At 39.9% G+C, this 27,250-nt stretch overlaps 1 protein-coding gene across 1 annotated transcript in view; it reads left to right on the forward strand.

Moving 5' to 3' along the window:
• Positions 1–5,673: 5,673 nt before the first annotated feature.
• The window catches only part of LOC126859253 (T-box transcription factor TBX20-like), a 51,380-nt gene continuing 29,803 nt past the window's right edge, over positions 5,674–27,250 (forward strand). The window contains exons 1-2 of the mRNA XM_050610339.1: positions 5,674–6,458; positions 16,642–17,041. Coding sequence (XP_050466296.1) covers positions 6,275–6,458; positions 16,642–17,041 — 584 coding nt within the window. The 5' untranslated portion in view covers positions 5,674–6,274. The remainder of the gene's footprint in view (positions 6,459–16,641; positions 17,042–27,250) is intronic.

Here is a 27,250-nt window from a genome sequence, read left to right on the forward strand (position 1 = left end):
GCTACAGTATATGACGCGCAAATTTAAGCAGGTTCACCGCAAATTTAAGCAAGTATTTAACCCTGCTTAAGCCTAATGACACCATAAAGATTGCTGCATTTCTGAATTCCAAACAGAGGAAAGGAAAGAAAACGTCATACGGTCATAAAATATTTATTTATCTCAAGATATTATAAAATGTCCAAGTTTACGTCAAATGTAATCGTATGTAAGACTAAGAATTATCGCTTTATCAAGATTTTCGTTAGAATGTCGTCAAGTTTGATCGATTCACGACGGAAGGGATTCTCTCGTACTTGGGGAGATCGATTCCGTCTTCACACGTGACGAACCTTTCACCTACCTGTGCCGAGTTATGGAAGCACACTCCGATATTTCTCATCCATATGGTTATATCTGTATCGTTCGTCTCGGCGTCAATGCGAGCGAATACACACAGTGCTTACCATTCCGATATGATTATGGTTGCGGCTATACATACGAAAGCGAGTGTGCTACGCCCCGCCATGGGTTATTCATGGGATATATAGCTCGGTTCTTACACGTGTTCTCTTACGCCTTTTCTGCTCTGTCCTTCTCCATCTTCTTATCCTTTTTTTCCTTCTCCTTCTTCCTTCCCCTTCGTCCCGAACGGTTTACTTTCTCCTTCTTCGTACTTTCTCTCGTCTCTCTTCTTGTTCGCTTCTCTTACACTACCATTTTTCCGCCCACACAGTACGATCTGCGAAGAAAGAGTAGTCGAGAAGCACGTATTTTATGCGTGCAGTTATCGGCTCTTTCGCTATGAGAGAAAAAAAAAACGTTTTCGTCTGCGATATACAGAATATATGCCATAAAAAGTAGGAATTGCGAGTGATAAAAAATATATTTGAGTAGATTTTTTTCTTCGTATAATTTAATCCCCTTAATTGACGTAATATTTTTTCGATTTAAACTTCAGAAAAAAAACAATTTTTAATAAAAATTTGTTTATTGTTAGTAATATAAATTCAAGATAATAATAAATTAAAATTTATATAAAAATAACACTTAATTTTTCTTTTGATTAAAAAAATTGTGTTACTGTTATAATAATACTTTTTGAGAAATTTTTTAAGATTACTTTGAGTTTTCTCACAGGAGACGCATTCCTCAAGAAATATGTACACGAGTTTTCATTTTACACCAGCGTTATGTTTTACTTTTTGTTGGTTCTGAAAAGGGCTGGCGCCGCGACACTCTTGAACAGAATTGAGTCCTCGATCTCTTAGCGGTCCTCGAGTCGTCGGAAGCCCGTGTCTTTCCACGAGTCGTCGATGTTGTCCCTTTACTATCCTCCCCGCTTTCGCACGCATCCCCGTCGTTTCTTTCTCTCTTTCTGTCTCTCCTAACTAAAGTACTCGGTGTCTTTGCCCGACATCGTCTCCTCGTTATCGCCGTCACGAACGGCAATTTCGTCGTTATTATTAGGCCTGCTCGAAGTTAAGCGGGGATGGTCCGTGGAAAGGAACCGTGTGTTTACCCTCTCCAGAAACCACTCCAGAACAACCAAGAAGCTCGTGCCATGAGAGCTCGGAGTTTGTAACTCTGCTTGACTGGTTTCTGACGAGCGCTCCATTTTGGAGAAGAAGGGTTTTAATGTGCGTAGGAGGATTAAATCACAAAAGCTATTGTTAGAATAATGTCTCTTTATTGTTTAGCATATATACAGACAGTGAACTTCAATCTTAATTTTAATAGTGAATTATTTTTGAGATGCAAGAATAATCTTATCTAATTTTTTCTTTTATTTCATATCTTCGATATCAATTAATTAAATGATCAATATCTTATCACTTTAATTGATCATTAACATTTTTTTATTTTATTCTACTCATCAAATTCAGCGGCATAACTAATATTAATAACTAATACGATTATCGATCTTAAATTATTTTTTATGTATTTTATGCGTGCTTCGAGATAACACGTGAATTAAATAATATATCAGAGGGATCTAACGCGTCGCGTAACACGCCTGATCACTTGGCCACGGCGCCAGTCGTACGCAAAGAGCCACGATAGAATCAGTCTCACTGGTGTCGGTATTACTCGGCCTCAGAATCGCCACCGAAGGTGAACCCGATCGTTCCGCGTGGGTGGCCTTCCATCTCCTCCTTCCGATGCCGGTGCCCTTCCACCACCGTGGACTGTGTATGATGGCGTGGTACGGTGGTGTGTTCGTGCAGATCTCTCTTCTCCTCGGATGATGAATGACCCTCGCGTACCCCCCCTCTCTTATGGTTCGCACTCTGTCGTGGCCCTACCGGCTCTCCGCATCTACCTACGACCAACGCGTTCGTCCGCCCTCTCCTCCCCTCTTTTCATTCCACTCCACCTTAATATTTCCTTCCCCTCCCGCATTTCCCTGATCTTCCCTCCCTCTTCCCCGTCATCGAGTAACCTCGCAACACGGCAGGTCTTGCTCGCTTCCTCTCTCCTTCCGCCAGCGCGCTTGTTTTATTTCTCGTTTATTTTTCCCACCCGCGAACCGTCGAGATGCAATTTGCATCTGAGCTGCTGCTGCTGCTGCTATTGCCGCCGTCCCAGCCCGTTGCCCTTCGAGCAACAATCGGCATAGAAATCATGCGACTCGCCAAAATTGTTGTGCGAGCGGGAAGAAAATTTTATTAATTCTGATCGAGACTGCAAACGATTGATACAAATCGATCTTATATTATACGAAATATGAAAAAAGGAATACCGCAACAACGTTTGCTACAAATTCCAAATGGTAATTACGGCGATTGTAAATTTGCTATGGTGATTCGAATCAATATTTATTATCGATGCGTTACATTAATAATAAATTGATTTATTCCTATCGCGATAGCATCCGTAGATTACAATATAGCAATGTCATTCGAATTTCGAAATACATTCACGCAGGTTCCCCGAATGCGCGAGGCGTCGATTTTCACGCGTGACAAAACACGTTTGCGCGTGATGATCGCCCTACGAAAACATCATCCCGAATCCACACTGCGACCACTGCAGCCATAATACCCGTTTAACAGCGCGCTTTAAGTAGACCCACATGACTTTGAAGCGCGACCGCGCGCACGCAGTTAAGTGGATACAGTCGTAGTCCGTTAAATGGCGAACTTTACAGCGAGTGACGACTGTGAAAGGCGACGGTGACACGTCCCGGCAGCCGTCTTAAAAAACACCGAGAGTTCTCGCGCGGCAGGAGAGGCGGGGGGGGGGAAGGGAGAGAATTGTTCCGGGGAACCGACTCGTTCCTGCGGTTCACGGGAGAGACGACTTGACGACTTGCGCGAGCGAGCTGGCTCCTCTTTCCAGCTACCTGAAGGCGATCCGTGAGATGAAAGAGGAGAGGCGCGCGGAGGGCGACGACCGTCCGGGCTTCATATTTTATGTTTTAGGGGGCCCTTTATGCGCTCGACTACTGGGAGCACCCAGCGTGTCGAATAGAATTCAGAAGGCCGGGTTACATATGATAGGTATTTTGACATGCCCGAGAAATTAGTATAATAAAGGGGGCTAGAGGTAAAGCGCCCCTGAGTGCCTAAACACACGCCGTAAATCTCCCCCCCACCCCTATTCGTCGGTACTCTTGCCGAGGCATCCGCGCACGCACACGCCGTTCAGGTCGAAATTGTCTCGTCGAGAACCACTTTGATGACGTTTGATCGATCGAGATGCGTCTCTCTCTCTCTCTCGGACGCGGACGCTTATTTCTAACGGTTCCCGTTGCGTCTTTGAATATTCTTTATACGGTGGTTTTAGTACTCGCTCGCCCCACGTAACGTCTATCCATCTTTTGCGTTCTTCCGTTCACCACAAGCGCGCGTTCTCGCCGCTCGCTTTTGATGATAATGCTCGCGGAATTCGATCGTGTTTTATACCGCTCTTCGTTTTACCACGGCGAATATCCGCGATACGTGTCCTGAGTGAAAATTCGCCGCGAAGATATCTAGTACGGCGGAGACACGAACTTCTGGAATGCTGATGAGATGCGGCGGAACGTCGACAATGTAGTTGTAGCTAGTAACATGATTATCAATCTGTAGTAATAAGAAATGCTAATGTGATTGTTAATAAATGCTACTGTAATAAATATACATATATATAAAATGTTTTAGTGAAGCGTTTTAAAAGCTCAGCGAACACCGTTTAAGAAAATTAAAAAAAAATGCAGGATATATTTACTTTCTATAAATTTACTGAAAAAAATCTCTAGAATGTATTTATTCTCTATTTTTTGTAGAGAGCAGAGAGTTTTGTTTTCGCATATAATTCCGTAAGCGATATATCGTTCGTAGAAATTGTTGAGCGACAAGTATAACTACTTGCGGTTAGAATGGTTAAATAGGAGAGTAGGTTTATCATTATAAAAGCAAAGAGAGACATAACTTCTAGAAGATGGAAATGGCGATGAGGGGAGTATCAATCATGTTGCAAGTTATGGAAAGGTTGGCATAAATCTGGTGTAACAACGGAACACGTGAGTCAGCGTCAAACGGAAATTCTACACGGAAAAGAGATATACGCGTATATGTAGTCCAGCTTTAACACTCTTCTCGAAGATACAATCTTTCTCGCGCGTAAATTGCAGTATACGACTGGCATAAACGGGAATAATACAGTGTGACGATTATTGCCTTATAACAATCGTCAATAGTGGATTCTTATGATTATTCCCGGCACAAGCGACTCTCGTTCATCTCTTCAATCTTTCAAATGGCTCGCGAAAGCTTTTAGCCACGTATTACGTGCCGGTGCATTTCACCACCATCATCGAGGCGTGTCTTAAATAAATTCTCCACGCGCTTTTACTGCCTTCTGCGAGAAAATCAAGCGGCGTAGGATATGTCTCTTTGTCAAAGGATGTTAATCGTGTACATAATACTGTTTGAGATGCCATTAATCTTCCACAATTCGATCGAATAACATAAAAGCATTCGTTAAATTTGACAAGATTTAACAGCCTTAATTGCATAATCAATTAACCATTTATCTGGTTTTTTACATAAGATAAATTATTTGATTAGAAAGAATATTTACACATTTATGTATACATATACATATAAGTCAAAGGCTTTTATTTTTTCGAGTTAATAAACAATGAATCACATGTGATTCTCGTTTTCGACAGTTTTTTGCGGTTCCATCTTACGCCACTGCGAGGATACATACGTAGATACGTATACGAACGCCGGCCATCCGGCGCGAGAGGTCGATCGATCTCTCTTTCGTCGTTGCGCGCGGCCACCGTGTCGCTGCCACGCCACTCCGCGATACCCACGTCGCCGTCGAGATAGACTCCGGTAGTAGTGGGGAGCGACGGTGTCAGTTTACGATAGTGGTGTGGTGGCGACGGATGTGGCTGATTCTTCGGGGTGTGGCGTGCAAAGAGCGAGAGCGAGGTCCCTTTCTGCACGCGCCGCCTTCGCCGCATGGATGTTGTGCGCGCTCACGCACCTCTCTCTCTCTCTCTCTCAAGCACGGTCACGTGACCCGTCTCGGCGGGGGCACAAAGAGAGATAGAGGCTCGTGTTCGGGTTCGAGCAAGGTACTGGCAAAGCCCCGCCTAAACAGCCGGTCGATACTGCGCGCGCAAACGTCACCGCTCACCGTAAGCTGCATTCACGCTGCGCGGTTATTACCCCTGCCCCTACTTGACATAGAGTAGTAGTGGGGTAGTCGGTGCGCGTGGGAGGAAGAACGACGGTCCAGTGAAGTTCGGGAAGTCGAGGAGCGCAGACGCGTTGTGCGCTGCGCCGTTTCTCGTAATCTAATAATAACAGTATTAACAATCAGCGACGACAGCAGGCGACAATTGACAACGATAACGATTTTTAAACGACGTGACGACGTTAGCAATCGCAATTAGCTGTGGCGTGATAGTGAAATCGGCGGGAAAAGGCTCGCGATAACAGAGGTAATCGCGTGCGTCGCGGCTATCTGTGAAAAATTCCGAGGAGATAGAGGTGCCTCCTCTCTCTTTTTCTCTCTCTCGTTGCTGCAGATCATTATGTTGACACGAACGAGCGCCTGATGATAGAAAGAGGGCGAAGTGGGTGGTGAGGATAAGCGGAAGGGACTAGAGTGCCGACGGAAGCCTGATATGCCTTGTCGCGAGTGAGGGTGTTGATTTTCTCGACTTTTCCAAAGAAGAGAGAAAAATTGGACAATCTCTGGACCTGGTGAGGTAAAACCGCGACAGGGACGTAGATCGGTCCGGAGCGAGAAGGGACTAAACGCGTAAGAGTAAGAGTGTCGTCGGGGAGGGATGCCTACGAAGGGGGAGAGGGGAAAAGCGACGGACTTCAGCATCGCGGCCATCATGGCGCCCGGGGGTCCGTCCTTCGGGCATTACCACCTGCAGGGCATCGGCAACGCTGCTGCCACCGCTGACACCAACCTGGAATGCCCGACTGGCAAGGGATTCGTGGCTGATTCGACGCTGGATCATCGTGAGTACATTTATACGAATATAAAAAAATGAGTGTCGCAGGTCGACTATACCTGTCAAATACAATTTTTATAATACATACGTATCATTCATGGAAACAAATGGGATTATATGCACATGAAAAATTGGATATGTGTGACATGATTTGTTCTTAATCGATTTATATATACATAAAAGATATATTATTTCTCATTTTATGTTACATGAAAACTATCGTTATTTCAATGAATATGAATGGTATGAAGATTTATGGCATGTAAAAGTAATTTTTAAAAAATAATTACTTTGGAGTAACTTGCATAAGCCGATCTTTTTTAATTAATTTTTTAATAATTATTACGAAAATCACAAACAATAGAAGACTTTACTACTCGATTTAATCCGCTCTGTCTGACATGACGGATGCGATTGACTCCGGACACTATGTATAGAAAATAAACAGTACTTTTTTATCGATAATAATTATCTAGATAATAATAGCAGATTTTGGCATTCCAAAGTCTTGAGATGATATACGATTTGGAGAGCTTGTGCAATGCAGGCCCTAGAGGTATTCATCTACTGTTTAAAGAAAGTTCGCCACTAATAAATAACATTAATTTTACGAATTTGTTATTGAAATTATTAAATATGCTTGACATAAATTCAATCAATTAAGTAAAAAATAAAAGAATTGACCAAAAAGTGAGTTTTAAAGACATTTTGAGGACATTATATTGTTTCAAATGTTATTTGTTGTGATTGAAACAATTAGAAGCGCAGCAAAATTGCACTCATTTTCTCCGCCACTATATATATTATATAAAAGCCTTTTTTAACTAATCAACATTATATCTCGCAGCGCAAATGTTAATTCGAGGCGATCTCGAGGCACGTCAAAATCAACAAGAAAAACATGCGTGTCTCAACAAACAATTCTGTGTGAGACAAACCACTTTCTCATCTCCTTAACAACACATAATAATACAAAAACTAACACGGATACAATAGACTTGTCAATCAGAAATTGAGGCTAACTTTTATCATTAATCATCATGTTTCGTACAGTTTTATGCTTTGATCCTTAGATTCAAAATAGAGTCACTGGAAAACTTTGAAACTAATTGTTTTCTTTTTTCTGAGTTTTAAAACATTTAAAGCGACATTTATATTTTGACATTTAACGCGCGAGAGGCGAAAAGGAATATCTCGCGACAATGGAAAGTGTGAGAAAGAGAGAAACTATTGCAAATGTATGTGTATGTAGAAAGAAATGAAATTGAGATAGAAATGTCAAACGTTCAAATAGATAAACGTTCAAATAGATACGCGTTTGTTTCGAGTATTGCTGTCGGCAATGATAGTAAACAATGGAAGACACCTTACAACATTGTTGTAAAAAAATTTAATCATATCTGAAATAAATCTCAATTTCATACAGTTAAAAACAAAAATTGTGTTTAAGAAAATTTATTAATCCTTAATTTCTTTTAACTATCATCTTCTTCATAGTAACATTTCTCTATCATCTGTTTAATAAATTATACTTTAAAAGCACTAATAATAATTTTATGGCAAATCAAAATATCTGTCATTTTTTGCTGGAAATATTAACGTTAAAATCGAAGATATGAAATCTCGAAGATTTCGGTTTTTTTTCTGAAATAACAAAGATATATTAGAGGAAAGTCTTGCTATCGGCGCTCGCAGATAGATTTTTGCTCGTATCAGAACGTTATCGCTTATGCATCTACCGAGACAAACAATTTACGTTACAGAAAATTAGCTTCAAATAATCATACACATACAAACCATCTATCGAAATGGTTTCGCATTAACACAATATCGTGCATTGCAGCGTCCATATACATATTTCAAACTTCTACATAACTTATATTCTGCATAACTTATATTTTTCTTTAAAAATATTTTTTTTTGTGTACATTATAATGACAGCCAGTTAAAAAACCGTTTATTTATTATTTGAAGTGTTTACTCTATCTTGAGATCCAAGCGACACACAATGAACCAATAAACGCTTTGTAATAAATAAACTAGTGCAAATTATTTATGCAAAGCTTAAAATTTATAAAATTTGTGTCACTCTTTTTTTAAATAATTTGTCTGTTAAAAGCTTTTATATATCCTCTAATACATTTCATCTCTACTTTTAATTATATTATTTATACTTTTGATATTTTGAGAAATAACACATATACATACATCGTTATATGTCATCACGGAAAATTCAATTAAGTGAATCAAATTATCTCGCGGTTGTTGGCGCCGCATTGAAAGCCTGTTCGGATTACAAAAGGTTAAATTATGAGTTCATCTTATGTAGGTAACTCAGTTTACGACTTAACGACCTTATTTGAGAGTTTGTTGCTGTAAAGTGCTTCCTTGGTCTGTCCACATTACGATGCGCTTTTCTATCCGACGGCTTGCGGTTTGTCTGAACCAACTAGCTATTCGCATCTGTTAACCCCAACATTTTAGCTATCAGCCTAAATATTGAAATATTGCTAGTTTAGTCATGAACTAGTGAAATGAGAAAATATAATCAAATTTCTAATCATGTTTATCTCCAATGATGTGTCCGCATTAGCGTTTTTTAAATACAATCGATATATGATTGTGTATCTATGCTAATAATTTTAAATCAGGCAAATGTTATTAGAAGCGTCAATTTTTATATTCAAATTTTGATATCTTGAATAAAAAATTTGAATATAAAAGTATAAATCTTAGCATTTTCGAAATCTTGAGTTTTTGAATCTGAACTTTTCTTTAATTATTAAAAATACGAATATTATTTTTTTTCAAAAAATATCCATTATTAATTAAACTCATATATACTCGCGTAAAATTAAATATCGATAAATGTTAAAACAAAATAAGTAGCACGAGAAATAAATAAAAATATATACATGTATAATTTGTTTAATAAAAGGTTTGGAAAATATTTTCTTATAAGAGCGTAATATAATAATTTAAAATGCAAAATAGAAATTATCTCTCTCTCTCTCTCTCTCTCTCATATATATATATATATATATATATATATATATATATATCATATATATATATATATATATATATATATATCTTTGCTTTCTCAAGTTTTTGTTTTTTTCTTTTAAATTACAATGCTAAATTAACTTTAGCGTAATTTTTCGCGAGCTGTAGAGATCTTGTGGAATCACTGGTAATAATAAGACTCTCATCTTGTATTAGAACTCAATTTTATTCCGATGCACCGATATATCGGTCTAGGACGAGAGTGCTGATCGCGCGCTGTCCCGTTAATTAGGGATATACGATTAATCAGCGCGAACGCGTCGAACAAAAATGCGTCGCCTGGCAAGCCGAGCGATAATTAGTGTCCAAAATAGCAATTCATACTCATGCAACGGGAACGCCAGGCCACTGCTGCGAGTGGCGAATCGCTGCCAACAAATTGCACGTAAATTTTACCTGTTCGCACCAGAATTAACGAGCGTACGTTAGACGCTCGCTAAGCAGATGATGATCTATAGAGATCAAATTCTCGAGTCTTCGCGTGAATCCGCAAATTTATGGCGCTTTTCCGTGACGAAAAAAGCTCAATGCAAATTGGATATGAGACTCGTAGCCAAGAAATGTATATATACAGAACTATAAAATTATGTAAGCAACATTTGTTATTCCTGGCATAAAAATGGCTTCAAGATTCAATGGAAGATTTTATCTTCAAATGATTTGAGTTGGAGAATTGTGTTGTAAGATAGAATTATTATTTTTATAGAGAAAAATGTCGGAGAATTGAATTAAAAAAGAGGATTAGTAGGATTTTTCTTTTATATATATTTTTTATATAATTAAAATAGGGAAAAGGGAGAGAAGAAAGAGCTAGAACATAAAATTGAGATTAAATATATTAAATAGAAATAAATATAGAAATATAGCAATTTTTAATTCTTAAGGCAAAGGTTTATAAAAATAAAAAAAATACGTCATATGTCATACATCGTAGATTTGCAGTTAATGTTTTGCTTTCTCAATTATGAAATCCCGAAATCTCAATTAAATATATTAGAAAAATTTACACCGTAAAGATCACAGTTGGTGGGATTTACGCATTTAATTATAAAAACGTGCGGGCTACCTTACAAGGCGTGAAAAATAATCGGTCGCCGATCGGAAGACGCGTGTGGTTGCACGAATATGGAAATCGCCAACAGACGTAGCATGTGCTATCCGCCATTTCGAGACTGTCGTCGCACACATATATTTTTCACCGTAACTATCTGCGTTGCAAAATTATTATCGCGTGTGACGTTTCATCATGGTTGTAGTAACGAATATAATTTTCAATGTGCGGTGTAATTATAAATCTGCGCGCGATAAGGCAATTATAAAATTGCGAGATAACGCAATGTGTTAATATATTCGAATGAAGATCGCAGCAGTGTATTTTATTGTTTTTTTCAGTGATTATAAAAAAATATTTACAATTTATTTTTTATTTTTTTTACTTACAACACTTAAGAGAATTACAAATATGATTTACATTAATTTTATATGTACTCAAAAACACACGTTTCAACTGCAAAGAGACAAGGGCACTTCAAGGTAATGAAAAAAATTTTTTTAATTTACTTGTATTAAATCATTTTTAATATTTGTTTTTCTTTTTATGTTTGCCGCATTCGATAGTAGCAGCTCTACAAGATCTTAATCTCTCGTTACTCGCATCTTGAGCATTTTGCATAATCGCAAAAAAAGCGTTAGAAAGCGCGATAAAAGAAAGCAAACTGTAGACAGAAAGAGCGAGAGAAAGAAAGAGAGAGACGAAGAAGATGCGCGATTTTTCCATGTGACCTGCACTTTTATACCGCTCGCATAAATCGCCTGGCGTGTTTTTGTCATCAGGTAAAGATTCATCCACCGCCTTCAGTAATAACATCAGCTTAATGATGCCATTACGCTCGCCGCCAGCAATCCGACGAATTCTTAAAGCTCGCCGCGCACTCGCAAGCTCTTTTTTCGTAACTTCTCGAGAAGTGGAAATGCATTAAATACCGACTGCACGCGATTAGCAATTTATGGAATCCGCGATATCGTTCGTAGTCGTTATCTCTGACGAATATACATTATTCCGTATGCGAAAAAGACGCGGCGCGAAGGATTCATCGATTTAACCCAGATTTAAATTGATTGCAAGATATGATGCAAGACGTTTAAGATCTTTGCTTCTTTTTTTTCCTTCTTTTCTGTTCTCTGCTTCTCGGACATTCTCATGGACGTTCGTGACGTTTTTGCGTTACTTTCGAGATCGAGTCCGCGCTTTCTGCGTGCGCGCGCGAAATGCGAAACCGGTTCGCGCTATACTCGATATCTTCTCGCGCTCTTCCTCATCTAATTTCCCAGCTAGCGAAATCGGATTCGCTTGTCCGTCTCTCTTGCATGCGCGAAATTAGCGGATCCGTTACACAAAACCGGTTTAAACCCTCTTCCGTCTCGGGAGTACGTGTGACCCCATGTATTTGGAGAAAAGTGTACCTCGGATTAAGGAATTATGTAAAAATTCGCGCGAATCTCCGATAAGACTGGCTTACGAATTACCCGATTATACAAAGTGTTCGAGATGTAATGTTGTCTTTCATATAAATCAAATCAAAAGTTACACTGTCATAATTTTGAAATAGAGGACGTAAAGTGTAGACCAAGTAAAAATCCAGTCTTTTTTCATCACGCTTATATTTAATTATTTGAAGAGAGAACTTACAAATTTCTTTTTTCTAAATTTTTTATTCATTATTCAAGTTTCTTTTATATTTACAGAATTTATAAAAGAGGAAAAAAGAACGGAAGGAAAGAGATTATTGAAACTCTAGTTGTTTTCAAACTCTTTAAATACGGCAGCTGCTTTCCATATAAGATCCGGATTGATGTAAAGTACATATTCTTGGTTAGTTGAAAATCGAATAAATTTTGCGAAAATAACGTGACGTGAAAATAACTTGGTCCAAAAATAACTCGCGCATAATTTAATCGTCATGCAAAATCTCTTAAGACTAATGCAATCTTAAGAGAAGAGTGTCACATACTTGATCTACACCATCTCCATCTCCATGCGGCGAAGTAATTAACCGCGAGACGGCATTCTGTTTGCGTGATTGAGCAGCGACGTGTTACGCGATCTAAATGAAATGCGATTTATCCCTAACACGCTTCTAATCCGTTGGCAATAATTGTAATGGCGTCATGTTGAGAAACTAGCTAATGTCGATTTTATACACGCTGCATTATTTGTGCCGTGTTTCCGCCGACGCGTGTCGATTATTTCTCTCAAAGTGCCCTAATTAATAGCCATCATACTTTGCCACCGGATCAGCATTAAAGGCAAACGCAAAATGATACGTTCTAACCGCGATCTATCCGCTTCTCTCTCGCTCTCTCGATTAAACTACAATTATGATAGTTTTCCATAGTATCATGCATTATGCACACTTTGAAGATTATTTTTCCTTCAAATAGTGATAATTTATAAATGATTATGGCAATCAGATCATTGCTTCAGTCACATAGATATAATTTAGAATATTATATAATAGAATTCTCCATGTTACTGAAAATTATCAAAATTAGAGTAGGCCATAGCTCTCTCTCTCTCTCTCTCGCCTAAAACGGTGATATGAAATCCACCTGTGATTCGCGGGAGGTATTCGATTCTGAATGAAACGATTTCCCGGTATCCCTCCTGCGCGGAATTGGAATTGGAGCTTGACTCATATACCTGCGCGTTTCTTATTCTCTTTTTTTCGCCGGGATAAAACGGCGATTCCGGTAACGCGATCGTTATTCGGGTCGCGCCTGTGTCGATCCTCTCGAGTGACGTCCTTCGAAAGCGGGGCCCGGGTGGTGACAGGATTCTGGGTGGTCGGCCGTCGGTCGCGGCAAAAGGAAGCTGACGTCAGTAGCTCTCGGTCATATTTCTTCTGGCCTTAAAAGATCACGTGGAACGCGGGACCACCTTCTCGCGCGCGCGAGCATATATACTCTGGCACTCTCTTTCTTTCTCTCTTTCTCTCTCTCTCTCTCTCTCTCTCTCTCTTTCCATCTTCTTCTGTGTACCCTGCCCGGAAAGCTTCCGGTGAAGCATTCATCCTACTGTTGTGTTGCTTTATAGGCACGTGTGCCCGTATACTAGATCTAGGCTTTTTAAGTTACCATCGGACCCGTGCCCGTTTTTCATGCGACACGTTCCATGGCTTCGAAATTGCGTTCGAATTTATTCGCCGTTTATTATTGCTAACGCTGAAGAAAGGGAAGAGCCAAAGGAAAGAGAAAACGAAAAATATCTTTTGTAACAATTTTGACTACTTTATATAAAAAGCACATTGTACGATCACAAGATCATTAATATATAATATATGGAGAGAGAATATATGTATATTGAGCATATATCTACATAATTAAACTATATTTTAAAAAGATAATCTTTTCTCTCTTAAAGTCTCTGTTTTAATCAATTACTATTATATAACTGCGTTGTTGTCTGCACATTGTTTATACGTAATACTTTTTAAGTTGTATAGAATCACACTTTGGAACGGAGTAGAGCGCATCGTCGATGTAGAAGTTAGATTTCTAGGGAAGTCGATTGTTCACAAATTAACGAGCGATGCCAGGGCACGATGTACACGCCTGGGTAATTTCGACGTGCGTGACGTCGCGGAAGACCGACGACGAGGACGACGAGATCGACGTCGACGACGACGACGACAACGACAACGATGCATTCGCGACTCACGCGAGAGACGCGCGCGCCGAAGTGTTAATTTTAACACACAACATCGGGCTGTGTGTGTATGTGTTTTTTTTTTTTCCATCACCGAGCGCACGTCCACCGGCTGTTCTCGCGCCATCGCATCGCGCGTACTTTTTGCCCTCGTCCTCCGTAGTAGCGTGCGATGGCTCAATAAGGAAATTCGAACGATTTCGCAACCACGCGAAAGAGAGGAAATAAAATAAAAGATTGCCGCGCGCGTATATACATATATGCGTGCCGAGCGCCTCTTTACACGTAACTCGCGAGAGCGACGTGACACGCGTGCCGCAATGCGAACTACGGACGTGGCCTCCGCGCTGTATTATTATTAGCCGGCCGCGTGTGTGCGTGGATGCGTGCACGCAGATGTGCGCGCACGCAACGCGCGAGCAGCACGCGATGCGCGCGACCACGGTGCGCACCTTTTGGCGGTTCATGTTGTTTTCGCGAAATTTGCGTCGACTCGTATTGCACGAGTCTTTCTCTTTCTTTAAAAATACTTCTCATTTCTTCCTAAAATTCAATCAATTATTATTATTTTTATTATTATTATTATTATTTTTATTAGACATTTCAATATCTTAAAGCATATTGAAATATTTTTTGTATTACGTTTATTTTTTAGTTTGAAAATGATAACAATATATTCGCTCATTTGACTTTCAGAAATCGTCCTAAAAATTAAGAATCGAAAACTCTTTGAATTAAGATGATATAGAGTATTTTATCGAAAATATATGTTTGATAAATTTCAAGTAGTAAAGAAAGATATGATTTCGGGGCGATTAAGAAATGGTCCGGTAGTCGCTCGCCTAAAAGGCCTCTCGTTTCTCCTAAATAAAATGCAAATTGTTAAAGGCGCGCAACGCGCATTATTCGAAACGGTGAAAGTAATCGCGTTATGCTTATCGTATCCGTTCATAGAAAATTTAACAAAACCGGTTTGAGCACGTAGTGTCCACAAGTAGCGCGCGACGGGGGAAGAAACAATGAAGTCAATGTAGTAATCAGAAGTCAGAAAGAAAACGGGAAGCAACATATATATCAAATTATGTAGTCCCTTCTCTCGCGATCAACGGACGATCGCTATGAAGGATAGTCGTAGCGACTGATGATCGCCAGTTTTCTGGCTCGGCGAGTCTCGTGTCTCGCATCTTTCTCCGATCACAAGGTATTCGATCACCTGGCCAGAAACTCGCATCCCGTTTCAGCGAAGCGGAAAGAAGCGTGTGTGTCCGATGACTTATCAAGTCGTTAGCGAGCAACATTGTTCGCATCGCGGAAATGAAAAGGAGTCGCCTGTTTTATCGGAAGATTCAAAATATATACGATAGAAACGATAGAAACATGTGTATAACGGGAATAATTACTTCTTATAATCTTTTCGAAATCTTTATTGCCTCTTATTTATTTTACGTTACACTGCTTTTTTAATGCCAGCTAGATGAATAATTCTAAAGCTTGCGGTCTCCCTGACGTACTAAATACAGTCGGACTCTCTCAATCTTTTGACGCGACGTAATTTTTATATTAAGCGAATAAATTTCAATATTAGATAGCCGTATTCTGGACATAATGCTAAATGGAAATAAGAAAAGAATAATTTTGGTAACAATATTTTTCGTGAAGACGGGCAGTTTTTAATAAAAAATAGCATTTTGACGATCCGTTTCTCGTCGACGACAACGCATCGATAAATTTTCCCGTGCGTATGTTACGCACGTGCATGAGTGAGCTCGCGAGCAACACTGCGGATCCAATTTGAGATAAACGCGCACAGGAAGACGCATTGTTCGCGCGGAATAGTACAAATTAACAGATCGATATCGCGAACCCGGCGCAATTAACATTGTGTACACACCGGCACAGCGGCGTGGATCGGCTTTCTTGAAAATCTGACGGTTTAATTAGGCGCCGGGCCACCACCTTGTAGCAGATGCGGAGCCCGGTCGATTAATTAACAGGCGGCGGCCGCCCCCGGTATCGTTCGGGCTCATCTCGCTCATTTAAATCGACGCGGTTCGCGATAATCGCGCGTCTGCTTCGGCGATTTTGTTTCCGCGTCTTTACCATAGATGGTCGGCGGTTGTTTCGCGATAAATCTCGACTCAATAAACGATACGATCGATAGGTCATAATGTTGCCGAAATCGCCCAGTTGAAACTAAAGTTTCAACTGGGAAGACAGGGGGCTCATTATTAATAATTATGATGGAACATAAAACTACTTATGATAATTATATTCTGATATGGATGAAATAATTTTGCTAAATTAATATTAATAATATATTTTTTTGCCGTCATATAATTGTATATTTTTTCTTATCAGCTTCGAAATATGTATATTGGAAATCAGTCAGATATGATAAATGAAGAATTGATTTTCTCAGGTGTTCGTGCGTCGCCAGTAAACATTGTCGCGACAGCGACAGTTGTAACGGAGGAAGCTCTTCTCGGCGACGAGGAGACCGAGAATTGCGAAAGCGAGTCCGCCAAGTCCGGGAATGAAGACGACGAGGAGGTGGATGTCGACGTGGAAGAGTGCAGCAGCGTCGACGACGGACCGGTCCACGGAGTGCTGGCCGACGATATCGTCGGCATCGGAAAGTCGTCCTCGCGGAAGTGCAGTACGGATGGATGTAACACGGACGAGAAGAAGCAGCAGCAGCGTCTGAGGACCAGCTGCAACTCTGACGATCTACGTGACGTCGAGTGCCGACTCGACACCAAGGAGCTCTGGGACAAGTTCAACGACCTCGGCACGGAGATGATCATCACGAAGACCGGCCGGTAAGTGACGCGTGTCGATCAGGAGAGACGCGAGGATATTGGGGAAAGGTTTCGATGTTCGATGCGCGAAACATTCGAACGCGCCAAGTCACGCAGAGCAAGCTTTGATGAGTTTTGTTAGAAAAGGCGAGATGAATCTGTTATATTTATAATATCCTAAAAGTTCTTCAAACAAAATGTTCAGTTTTTAAAATTTTTTCTTAATCTTTTCATGAATAGGATCTCGAATTAAACATTCCGCATTCTCTCATTTCTATAAACATTTTTCAATGCGTAATAAATTTCGCAGAAATCAGGAAATGCGCTTATAATTTATTCATTCCTCATAAAAATTCCTATTTTTTTAAACTAATAGATAAATCTTAATTTTATCTATGCAAATGCATAACGATTCTCTCAGTACAAATAAATATGCATTTAATTAATTTTTTTTCTAATATTGATGCAATCAGTCTTGTTCTTTTAACGACAAACATGACATTTAGTGTTTCTCTCTTTCAACATCGCCGACCAAGATTCTCGTCAATTATCTTTACGATTCTGTAACCTGATTGCGTGAGCGTTAATGTTCACGCGCGCATTAATCGATCTCATGTAAAGAGAGTGCGACACTGAGACGAGTGCCTTAAATTCGCGAACAAATAGCAGGAAAAGCCTCTCGGCGGAAAGAACCCCTGTGACGCGACGTTATCGGTAGCGGCGTCGGTGTGCTTGAACTAATGGATTTCATTAACTGACGTTTTACGGAATATTTAAAAGTCTTTTAGACATAATTTATCGCGCGCGTTTACGTGCGAACGCGCGCATTTTTATAAGTATGCTAATAAAGTTTGACCGCTCCGCGCAGCTGCAAGTTGAGAGGCGTGAGTATGTCGGAATTATGAAATATATGTATGTATTAATGCACGTATATAAGGCTACTCGAAAACTATCCTCAGCTATCCTAAACACGCATGCGTATACGTGCATGCAACCTTGAAGTGTTACCTTGATGATCGATGCGCTCTATTATCGCTTGAAGTCCGCGATCACGATCGCGGGATGCGCGAAAGGCGGGACTTCATCTCTGGGAACTCTCGGAGATGCTGCGATCGAGATAAGCTTCCAGGCTAATTACGAAATACCGCGCACACCGAGTACGAAATGTATCTTTTGTCGACCGTGAAGTGCTTGTGATCCGAACATATGTGTTGATTTTATTACTTGAATGCATAGTAAAAAAAAAAACAGAAATTTGTTAAATGAAAAACTTGTATAGTGATATTACATACAAGAAATTAGATCAAATATTAATTGAAAGTGCAACGAAGCATATTTTCAGTTAGGTACAACAAGATATATTTTTAATTTAATAAGAAAAGTATCATTAAATAATTTACAAACTTTAAATGTGTTAAATTAATATAAAAAAATACTTTTGCGAAAAATGATCTTTTTTAAATACTTTTTTATTATAATTGTTAATATATTTTTTTGTGCATGTTGTGAAATTTTATTTTTCCAATCTTAAGATGGATAATATTACATATACAATTCTAGATTGATTGAGACTATCGATAAAATTCTGCGCCAGTTACAATCTTTCTTAATTTAATTTCAAAGCATCTCGTCGTAGGTAATTCACTTAAGCCATGCACCTTATTTGCAATCAAAGGCGTATTAATCATTCGCTTCTGTGATTTTATTTTACTCAGCCAGTATTCTGCCGCACATAGAACGCGTTTGTAAAGCGACGTAAGCGCGGCGCTAGCATATTTTATATGGTGCAGAAAGTTGATGATAATCCGATAAGCCACGCAATTGTAACTGTGAATGCGATTACGGATAAGCCGCGCCGTGCGCAATTATGAAGCGCGCTGCAAGAATTGGTGCTTCCGATTTTTGAGCGTTTATAATCAGACGTGTAATCTTACTTACATTACATTCTAGATATCAGCGTTTCTCCAAATACATATCCAAGAAGCAATTTTATCGATGAGATTGGTCATATTCGTTTTCATGTTTTTTCAAGTTTGTATTTATTTAAATTGCTAATAAAGTAACAAATTACAAAATTGGAAGCTCGGAAGAGCTCTCACCGACTTGAAGCGACTCTCAGATCGCCGTATTATATATACAAGTTAATCCTTTCTGGATGTGTATTTTCTTGCTCCTCCTCAGGCCGCGCTGCGGTTCGCCAGGCCTCGGGCTGTTTGTCGGTGGAAATGTAGCTGTTACTATAAAGCGCAACCTTGAAGTGTTACCGTGGTGATCAATGTCGGGTACGCCATATGTGTTTGTCTAGCTCGCTTGGATATTAGATGTACTCCGGATAAGCTTCGCGGCTCGGCCATTAACGCCCACGATTCCTCCTCGTATGTGCAACAATGTGTGACATATGACACGCGGTGCTATTACGTTGCTATCTTGTTCGCTGAACGAGGAGAAAGCCACGTGTTAGATAAATCGCGTCCGCTGACTCGTTTGACTTCGTCATTTGCTCTTCGATTGCGATCTCGACGATAGTTCTGCGCCCGAGAGTATCGATAATTTACGTGTTTCGTTGTTCGTAGGAAATTTCAACCTTTCATGAATCTCTGAATCCTGTCATCGTTGAGAAATAACGAATGATTCACGAATTACAACTTAGAATAGGATAGATTGACGTGCCTTTCACAAGAAGCATAGTTTGAGTCGGAACGAAATAGAAGGAATAAAATAAGCGCTTCTGCGCCCGCGATGCGAGAGATAGAGAAATGATAATTGATAAGCCGCGCAATCCAGAATATGATGTCTGATAAGCCGATAGGTCTCTAATTACAAAATATTAAGCGAGTAATTTCTCTCGAATAATTATCTATGAACATAAGGTGTCAGAGAGGCCACCTTTTAGTAGGCAACAAGCTTAAAAACGCGATCAGTTCTGTTACATGTAGCGAAACCGTACATGTGTGTTTACGCTAGCACGCGGAAAGCAGATAATTGGATAAGCCACGTGCGTATAGAATGATTTTGGATAAGACGGACGGCGCGTAATTAGAAAACGCCTCAAGAGAGCCTCGGGTAGAGAGAAGAGCGATGATCACCTGAGAATAATCCGTGCTGCAACCTTGAGACGTCGCGGAGAATGAACGGGAAGTGATACGAAAGTTGCAAACCATTCGCAATGTTGCACGGGATTAAAAGTATTTATATTACGATTGACAAGGGTTGAGTGTTTGATAATACGCCTGAACAAGACATTTTTAATAAGGATCGAGACGATCGAAGAGATCGGATTCCTGTGAATTAATTAACGATACTTTTAAAGTGGTGCTCGAATGAAAGATATATATTTCCAAGTTCTTGACACGGCACAATAAGCTGCTAAGTGCATTTAAAAATTTTGAAATAATGCGTGTATCGCTGTTTGGTCGGGCCCCCCGACGATCGATATATCAAGGAAACGCGGAGAAGCACGAATAGCGTCGTTAGCAACTAGCAACAACTTGGCATGAAATCCCAGCTGAGCGAGCTCGAAACATCAACCTACAGAGTGACAATACGAATTCGGACCAATCAGGTGGAATTGTCTGGCCCTACGGGGTGCCGAGATCTCCTCGTAGGTTCCTTCACGAACGAACTGGAGTTTCTTTTCCCACGTTAGCACCGCCACTTTTCAAAATCTTTTTTCTCTCTCTTTCTCGTCTTTTTTTTTTCTTTATCGCTTTCTTTGTATTTTACAATTTCAATGATTCGCAAGAAAAGTGACACTTTAAAACGTGTATAAACTTTACTTATTGGTAAACATTGTGGGAGATCGTTGAAAAGAAAGGAAATGATCTTTCGACAACGAACCAAAGAAGATAATACAATAATCAATTTGCGATGGATGTTTTAGAGATGAAAAGAACCAAAGCGAAGAGAAAGAAAAAAAGAAGGATAGTGGAACGCGACATTTATTAATTGCTTTGGTTGAAAAGTTTTTTTCTGTCTAGATTTCAAGCTTTAAATTTTCGATTTTTAACAAAGAAATAAAGCTTTTAATTATCTAGCGCTCGTTTGTTAGCTTTTGTGTCACAATTTAACGACGAGTATTCCAGAGAAGAATTTATGCGCGGTTTGTAGAGACGCGATGGAAAGCAAAATGGTCGTCGAACTCGCTCTACGAGAAGAACGCTATCGCCGTCGTCGTCGTTGTCGCCGTTGCGGCCGGTGCGTTTTTTTCACCGTTTAAGTGGGTAACCGTGGACTGCGAGCCTCGCACGGAATAGGAGGTGCGGACGAGCAGGTCAGCAGAGAGACAGGATACCGGCGGATAGAGGGTACTCGTCACGCGAACCCTTCATCAAGGTGCCAGCAACCTACATTATACACTCACACGCGACCCTGGGACGATCGTGAGCACGTTACACCGCGGAGAACATGCACAGAGAACAACGTGTCGAGAGAAAGAGAGAATGAATGTAGCAGAGAAAGAGAGAGAGAGAGAGAGAGATGGAAAAAGTGGTGGAGATAGAGAGTAGGGGTAGATAGACATCTCTTCATTTTAGACCCCATTTTTGCGCGGTTATACCGAACTGCATATAATAAATACGCCAGGTAATAGCCTTAGAAGGCCTCCGAATAGATTAAACATATTAATAAATAAATACGAAGTATAACATAATGCGAGACAGACGAGAGATAAAGAGAAACTTGTAAATTAAAGATGGGCCTTATGTCGTGCATTATAAAAGATATCAAAGTAGGGCGATGAAAAATGTTTTGATATATTTAATAATATATTTAATAATTTAACGCATGATTGAGATTTATTGTTAGTTACATTATTACTAAAGCGTGTCAATTACATTTTGCATCAAGATTATATTTAAGATAATTGTAGAAAATTGATGTGATATGAAAAAACAAATTAGCAAGAGATCATTAATTATAGAATAATAATAGAATCTTTTAGACATTTTTCAAACATTATAATTTTATTTTTTCTAAATATTGAAAATATTGAAAAATACACGTTTTAACATTCTTGTACTGGCAAGTTCAAACAGTTTATTATGTTGTCTCGCTTTCTCTTTATTATTATTTTTTTTTTTACGCAGGGGTAGAGAAATACCGTCCTGCCGGACGGTGTCACGATCGTCGGGACATGAAACGCGCGACAGCCGCAGTATAATTACAATAGTGGCGATCTCTCCCACCTGGCGTACGGAGTCGTTAGCACGGCAAACATTTTAGGCTTAACTCAGATCGTCGGATCGGTGGTATAATATCCAGCGCGCTTCCGTAATCCATTTGTACGAACTGCACCGGTGCGCGGAGCGGCGGGTCCTTCCTCGGGGGCAGTCGGGGCCCTCGCGAAGCGAGAAAGATATACGAGTGGTTCAAGGCAATTCTCGGGTGACTCGGGGGATCGAGGTGTTTCTGCGATTACGGCCTCGTTAGCCACGGGCCATCGAGGATTGCTTGTTTGTTTCCGCCTAATTTGACGGGGAAACGCGTCGTAATGTCGGATGGCGAGTGCGCCCCGACGAATTAGGAGCGATCCGTTGGTGTTGGAATTGGAGGTAAATTAGCCGCAGGTGATATTAGGACGTTTGTTTGTTGAATCGCGATCGTTCGGGGTGATGGTGCATAACGCACGGATCGGAATTAGCCGCGATAATTCTTTTTTAAGAGCAATTAAGTCATATAGAGTCATGTGGCGAGCAAATATATTCTTTTAATTATGCATGTTATAAATAAATGAGAGAGAGAGAGAGAGAGAAAGAAGGAGAGAGTCTACAGGAAATGGTGACGTTTGTTAATAGATTGCCGAAAAAATTTATGTAGAGGAACAAATTTTGAAGGGAATAAATAAAAAATTTTTCTTCATCAAATTAATCACAAAGTTATTTTAAAAAAATTATTTTAGGAATATATTGAAAGTTGACATGTTTGCGCGAAGAGCGAATTAATATTCGATCGATACATAAAATCTTAATCCACTTCCAATTCAGAATGAAAGTTGAATTCAGAATTACATTGAGATATTTTTATAATTTAATATTATCTTGTATACGTGACTAAAGGCGCGTTATTTGCACGAAACCATTATTTCTCGAGGATAGGAAAACGAAGCTACTCCGATACGGTCGACAATTTCGATAGCGATACGCGTATCGCGTTCGAAAGTGGCACGCGTCAAACAAATTGACTCGTTCGTCGCGCGATCCTCGTAAAAACATGAGTCACTGAGCACGGGATTCATAGGGTACAAGTGTAATGCGCACGATAGAGATCGCAAGGGTGGCGGATCTCCAGGGAGAGCGTCGATAGCTTCTCCATCGATACTTAAATAGTCGACGCGCTTATCCGGGAGGGCGATCGAACCCCACCGTGTGGTAATTTTCCGGACGATTTATCGCCTCGCACGCCTAATATTTACGAAAAGTTGACACCCGTGTGCGTATGTGCGCGCGCGTCTATACAAGGCTAAAAATATTGGTAAAAACGCGTGCGCGCGATTGCAAAATTTATTCTTAGCAGCAGGTGAAAGTCGAGAGCACCACCAAGTTCCTTGGAAGAAACGTTGTCGTTCACGTCAAGGCTGGCTTCGGGCGATAAGCGAGTAGCTGCAGCTGCCTCGGGGTGATGTGAGTTAAAGGAGGTGCAAACGACCCTGATGATTTTATAGAATGTCAAGCTGGAGCAATTAAGTTACTAGCATAATTTCAACATTTTTCAAGGACGGAATTAATATTCGCATTAGAGATTTATGTGTGAACAAAGAACTGATTACTATTAATTTCATAATAATTTTACGGGAAATTATATATCAATATATTTTAGATATTGAAAAGTGCAATATGTATATAAAAAAATTAATATTTTATAAAGAAATCAAACTTTATGAGAACAACATTGTCGATGAATAACGGTAATCTAGTGTTTCATCAGATGTCATACCATCGAATGCACCGTTCGGTTAAAACTCCTCGCCCGAGGAGGATCGACAATGTCGTGTCATTAAGGTGCGCTGGGCCCCGGGGCGACGTAACGACGATACTATTCAAGTAGCGGTTGGACAATGCCCTTGTTAAAAACCGCACGAACCTAACCGAACGCGTACGTGCCGAGGGGGAGGGAAGGAGGGAGGGAGGGAGGATCGTTTTCGAGGAGCTCGAAACCGCAAAACCGCTTCGAGGCGGTGAGGTTTGCGTCGCGGGGGGCCACCGACCCCCATCCTCTTCGCGGGGCCCGTCTTCTCGGAGCCCAGTCTTCTCGGGGTTTCGCGAATAGACGACAGCAGGACGCTCGTGTGACACCCCTCTCTTATCTGCATTCGTTTAAAGTTCTCTCCTCTTTCCCCGACCTCGTTTCGTTTAGCTCCTTGTGAACGAGTCCTGCGGCTTCGGCTCGGTGAAGAAAAAGGATCCTTGTCATCGGATAAATAGATCTAGAAAACCGCGACGATTACCCTTGCGGTCCTGTGAAAAAAAGTGACAGGAGCAATGGAAGCTTTCGCGCGAAACAAGGATCTGGATAAAAAAAGGCGCGCGTGCACGTATTCGGATGTGTATGTGTGTGTGTGTGTGCGCAACATTTTGATGAAAGTGGATATAAACTATAAATGTAATTTTTTTAATGAATACATATATATATTGTGTATGTGTGTGTGTGTGTGTGTGTGTGTGTGTGTGTGTTTGAGATTCCACAAGAAAAATTTATTTTATATAATAATTCAAAGATAATTATATATTAATTTTTAGAAAAATTTAGAAAAATATGTACATGTATATATATTTCTAAAAATATATTTCAGCATATGCATATTTATGTATTTCAGCACTCATCGAGCATTCTAAACATAGATGTTAAAGAATAAACTATAAAAAATGTCAGTTATTTCAGTAGCAAAATATCATTAGTCACGATGCCATCCAACAATACAAATGGAGAAAAATGAAGAATCTTTTAAATTGTTAGCGCTCAGGTGTAGTCTTTGTTGAAATCTTTACATTTGAATCTCACACTTTCTAAATTCTACAACTCATTAATTTCGTAGCGATCGGCAATTAATCAATTCTTCAACGGAACACGGTGCAGAGATGTTGTCTCCATATATATAATCGTGATAAATTAGTATAAAACACGTCAATCAATTTCGATATTCATCTTACAGCGCATCATCTCAATGTAATATTTATCGCCGCGCGCGATTCGCAGTAGCTCAGATTAATATCGTACCGGTTATCCTCCACATGAAAAACACGAGAATCCCGCAAATTTGACTGGTCGCGAAATATTGATAGATAGATGTTTGCCATGTGATTACAGCCAATAATACGTGAATTCCTGCATAAATTATGAAAATCAGTAGGAACAGAAAAAAAGAAGGTACTTTTTTCGGTATTAATCTGTTCAGATTATTTGTAATTATAAATTTCGTATTCTGCAGAATCCTCGGTGCTCGATAAGCCTCTGTTACAGTCGTTTCCTGCGGAGAAAGTGATATTGTCGGAATTATCGTTTTCGTCGGAATTGTCGTTTTCGTCGGAACTGTCGTTTTCGTCGGAACTGTCGTTTTCGTCGGAACTATCTCATTGCTTCTCATTGGAAGTCTGTCAATTTTTCTCAAAGGCGGCGACTTGCTCATTGACGCTTCTCCGAGCTTTTCTAATTTTTTCTGCGACAAGACCTTTCGTAAGATCGTCGCAGGAATGTCGGTCTCTTCGGGTCGAGGAGTTTTCGAGACTTTGATGAAAGCGATTCTAGTGAAAGATGACGTTCTGGAAATCGATTCGTCATTCTTCGAGATTTCAGATATGATGGGAATATCTGACTTTAAAGAATTTAATAGTAGCGGAAATTCGTCCGGATGGAAGGAAATATCTTTTCTTGATGTAATACTAGTCGCATCGATCTTTTGACGATGATGACGATGATGGTGATGATGATGATATTGATGAGCCTTTAGCGGATTGCATGGTCCTTGGCATACCATTGACCGCCCTCGACAGGTATGTCGCGATGGATCCGTCATTTTCGGTTTTTCTTGTTAGATCGATCAAGCATCTAGAACAGAGATAATTGAAGATCAGAGCTGTCGCAATTATTGAAAATATTCAGAAATATAATTTTGACGTAAGGTATTCTTTGAGAACACGAAACGTAAACAAATCTTTTATTTGTCAAATATAGCCGTTGTATTTCACATAGTTTCCTTCACATAGTTTACGAAATAAATATTACGGAGCAAAATAGCGCGATTGCGTTTTAAAATAAGCATTCCTCGTTATGTCCATTTGTGCGCAGCCGCTTTTCCGCGAGATAAATTAACTGGAAGCCAATTTTTCACCGTGAAAAAATCGCTATTGACATATCTGCCATCTGAGCGTAGAATTCTTTCCCGCCGCGCGTAAATCACATGCGCGCGAATCTATCGCGTGCGATCGTACACGAGGACGTACATTGCGGGCCGAGTAAAAGCTCCCCGACCGGGAACCCGGGGACGAAGGAAGGTCAGGCTTTCCGTGTCGCTACGCCAGCGGGATATCCAGCGGTGCTCTTGTCATCGACGTCGACGCGCGACGATGGCGCGTCCGGACGGCGCGTGCGCCCTGACGTGCTTCCTCTCGAGGTGTTGAAAAGTCGACTGCATACACGGTCGGAATTCAAGACTGGGCCCCGGTCTGTAACGAAATCCGAGGAACGGATGTTCCTTTCAGGTCGTCTACGATAAATTCAAATAAAGTGAATGAATTTGAAATTGTATCGAAACGAAAAATTGATACGATGAAGATGACAAGTTTGCCAAAAGATATGAAATCTACCAATTTTTGTATGAATAATTTTTTAGAGTTGTAGAGAAAAATTTATTATATTTTGAAAAGAGAATAAGATTATAATATTCTGAAATTGCAATAATATAATAGAAATATATATGTTTAATTTACAGTAATATATAGTAATACATGCATTTATGAAAATTGAAGAATATACGTTTTGACTATCAGTAAGAAATGATGTATATATTAAAATATTTACGTTGCTGAGAGAATATTCTTGTAGATGTTTTATAATTAATAAATTCTATCATTTGCAATTGTAACGATCGTGAAAGTGAAGTATAGGCCAGGAAATACATTTACCTTTATTCTGTTATGTCATTACATATTTACTGGAAGAGGTTACATTTACATCGTTGCGAGAAAAATCGAAACTTTTTGTATGTCATTTATAATGCGATCAATTGTTTGACAAAAT

This window comes from Cataglyphis hispanica, chromosome 3, assembly GCF_021464435.1.
Source record: "Cataglyphis hispanica isolate Lineage 1 chromosome 3, ULB_Chis1_1.0, whole genome shotgun sequence".
Lineage (NCBI taxonomy): Eukaryota > Metazoa > Arthropoda > Insecta > Hymenoptera > Formicidae > Cataglyphis > Cataglyphis hispanica.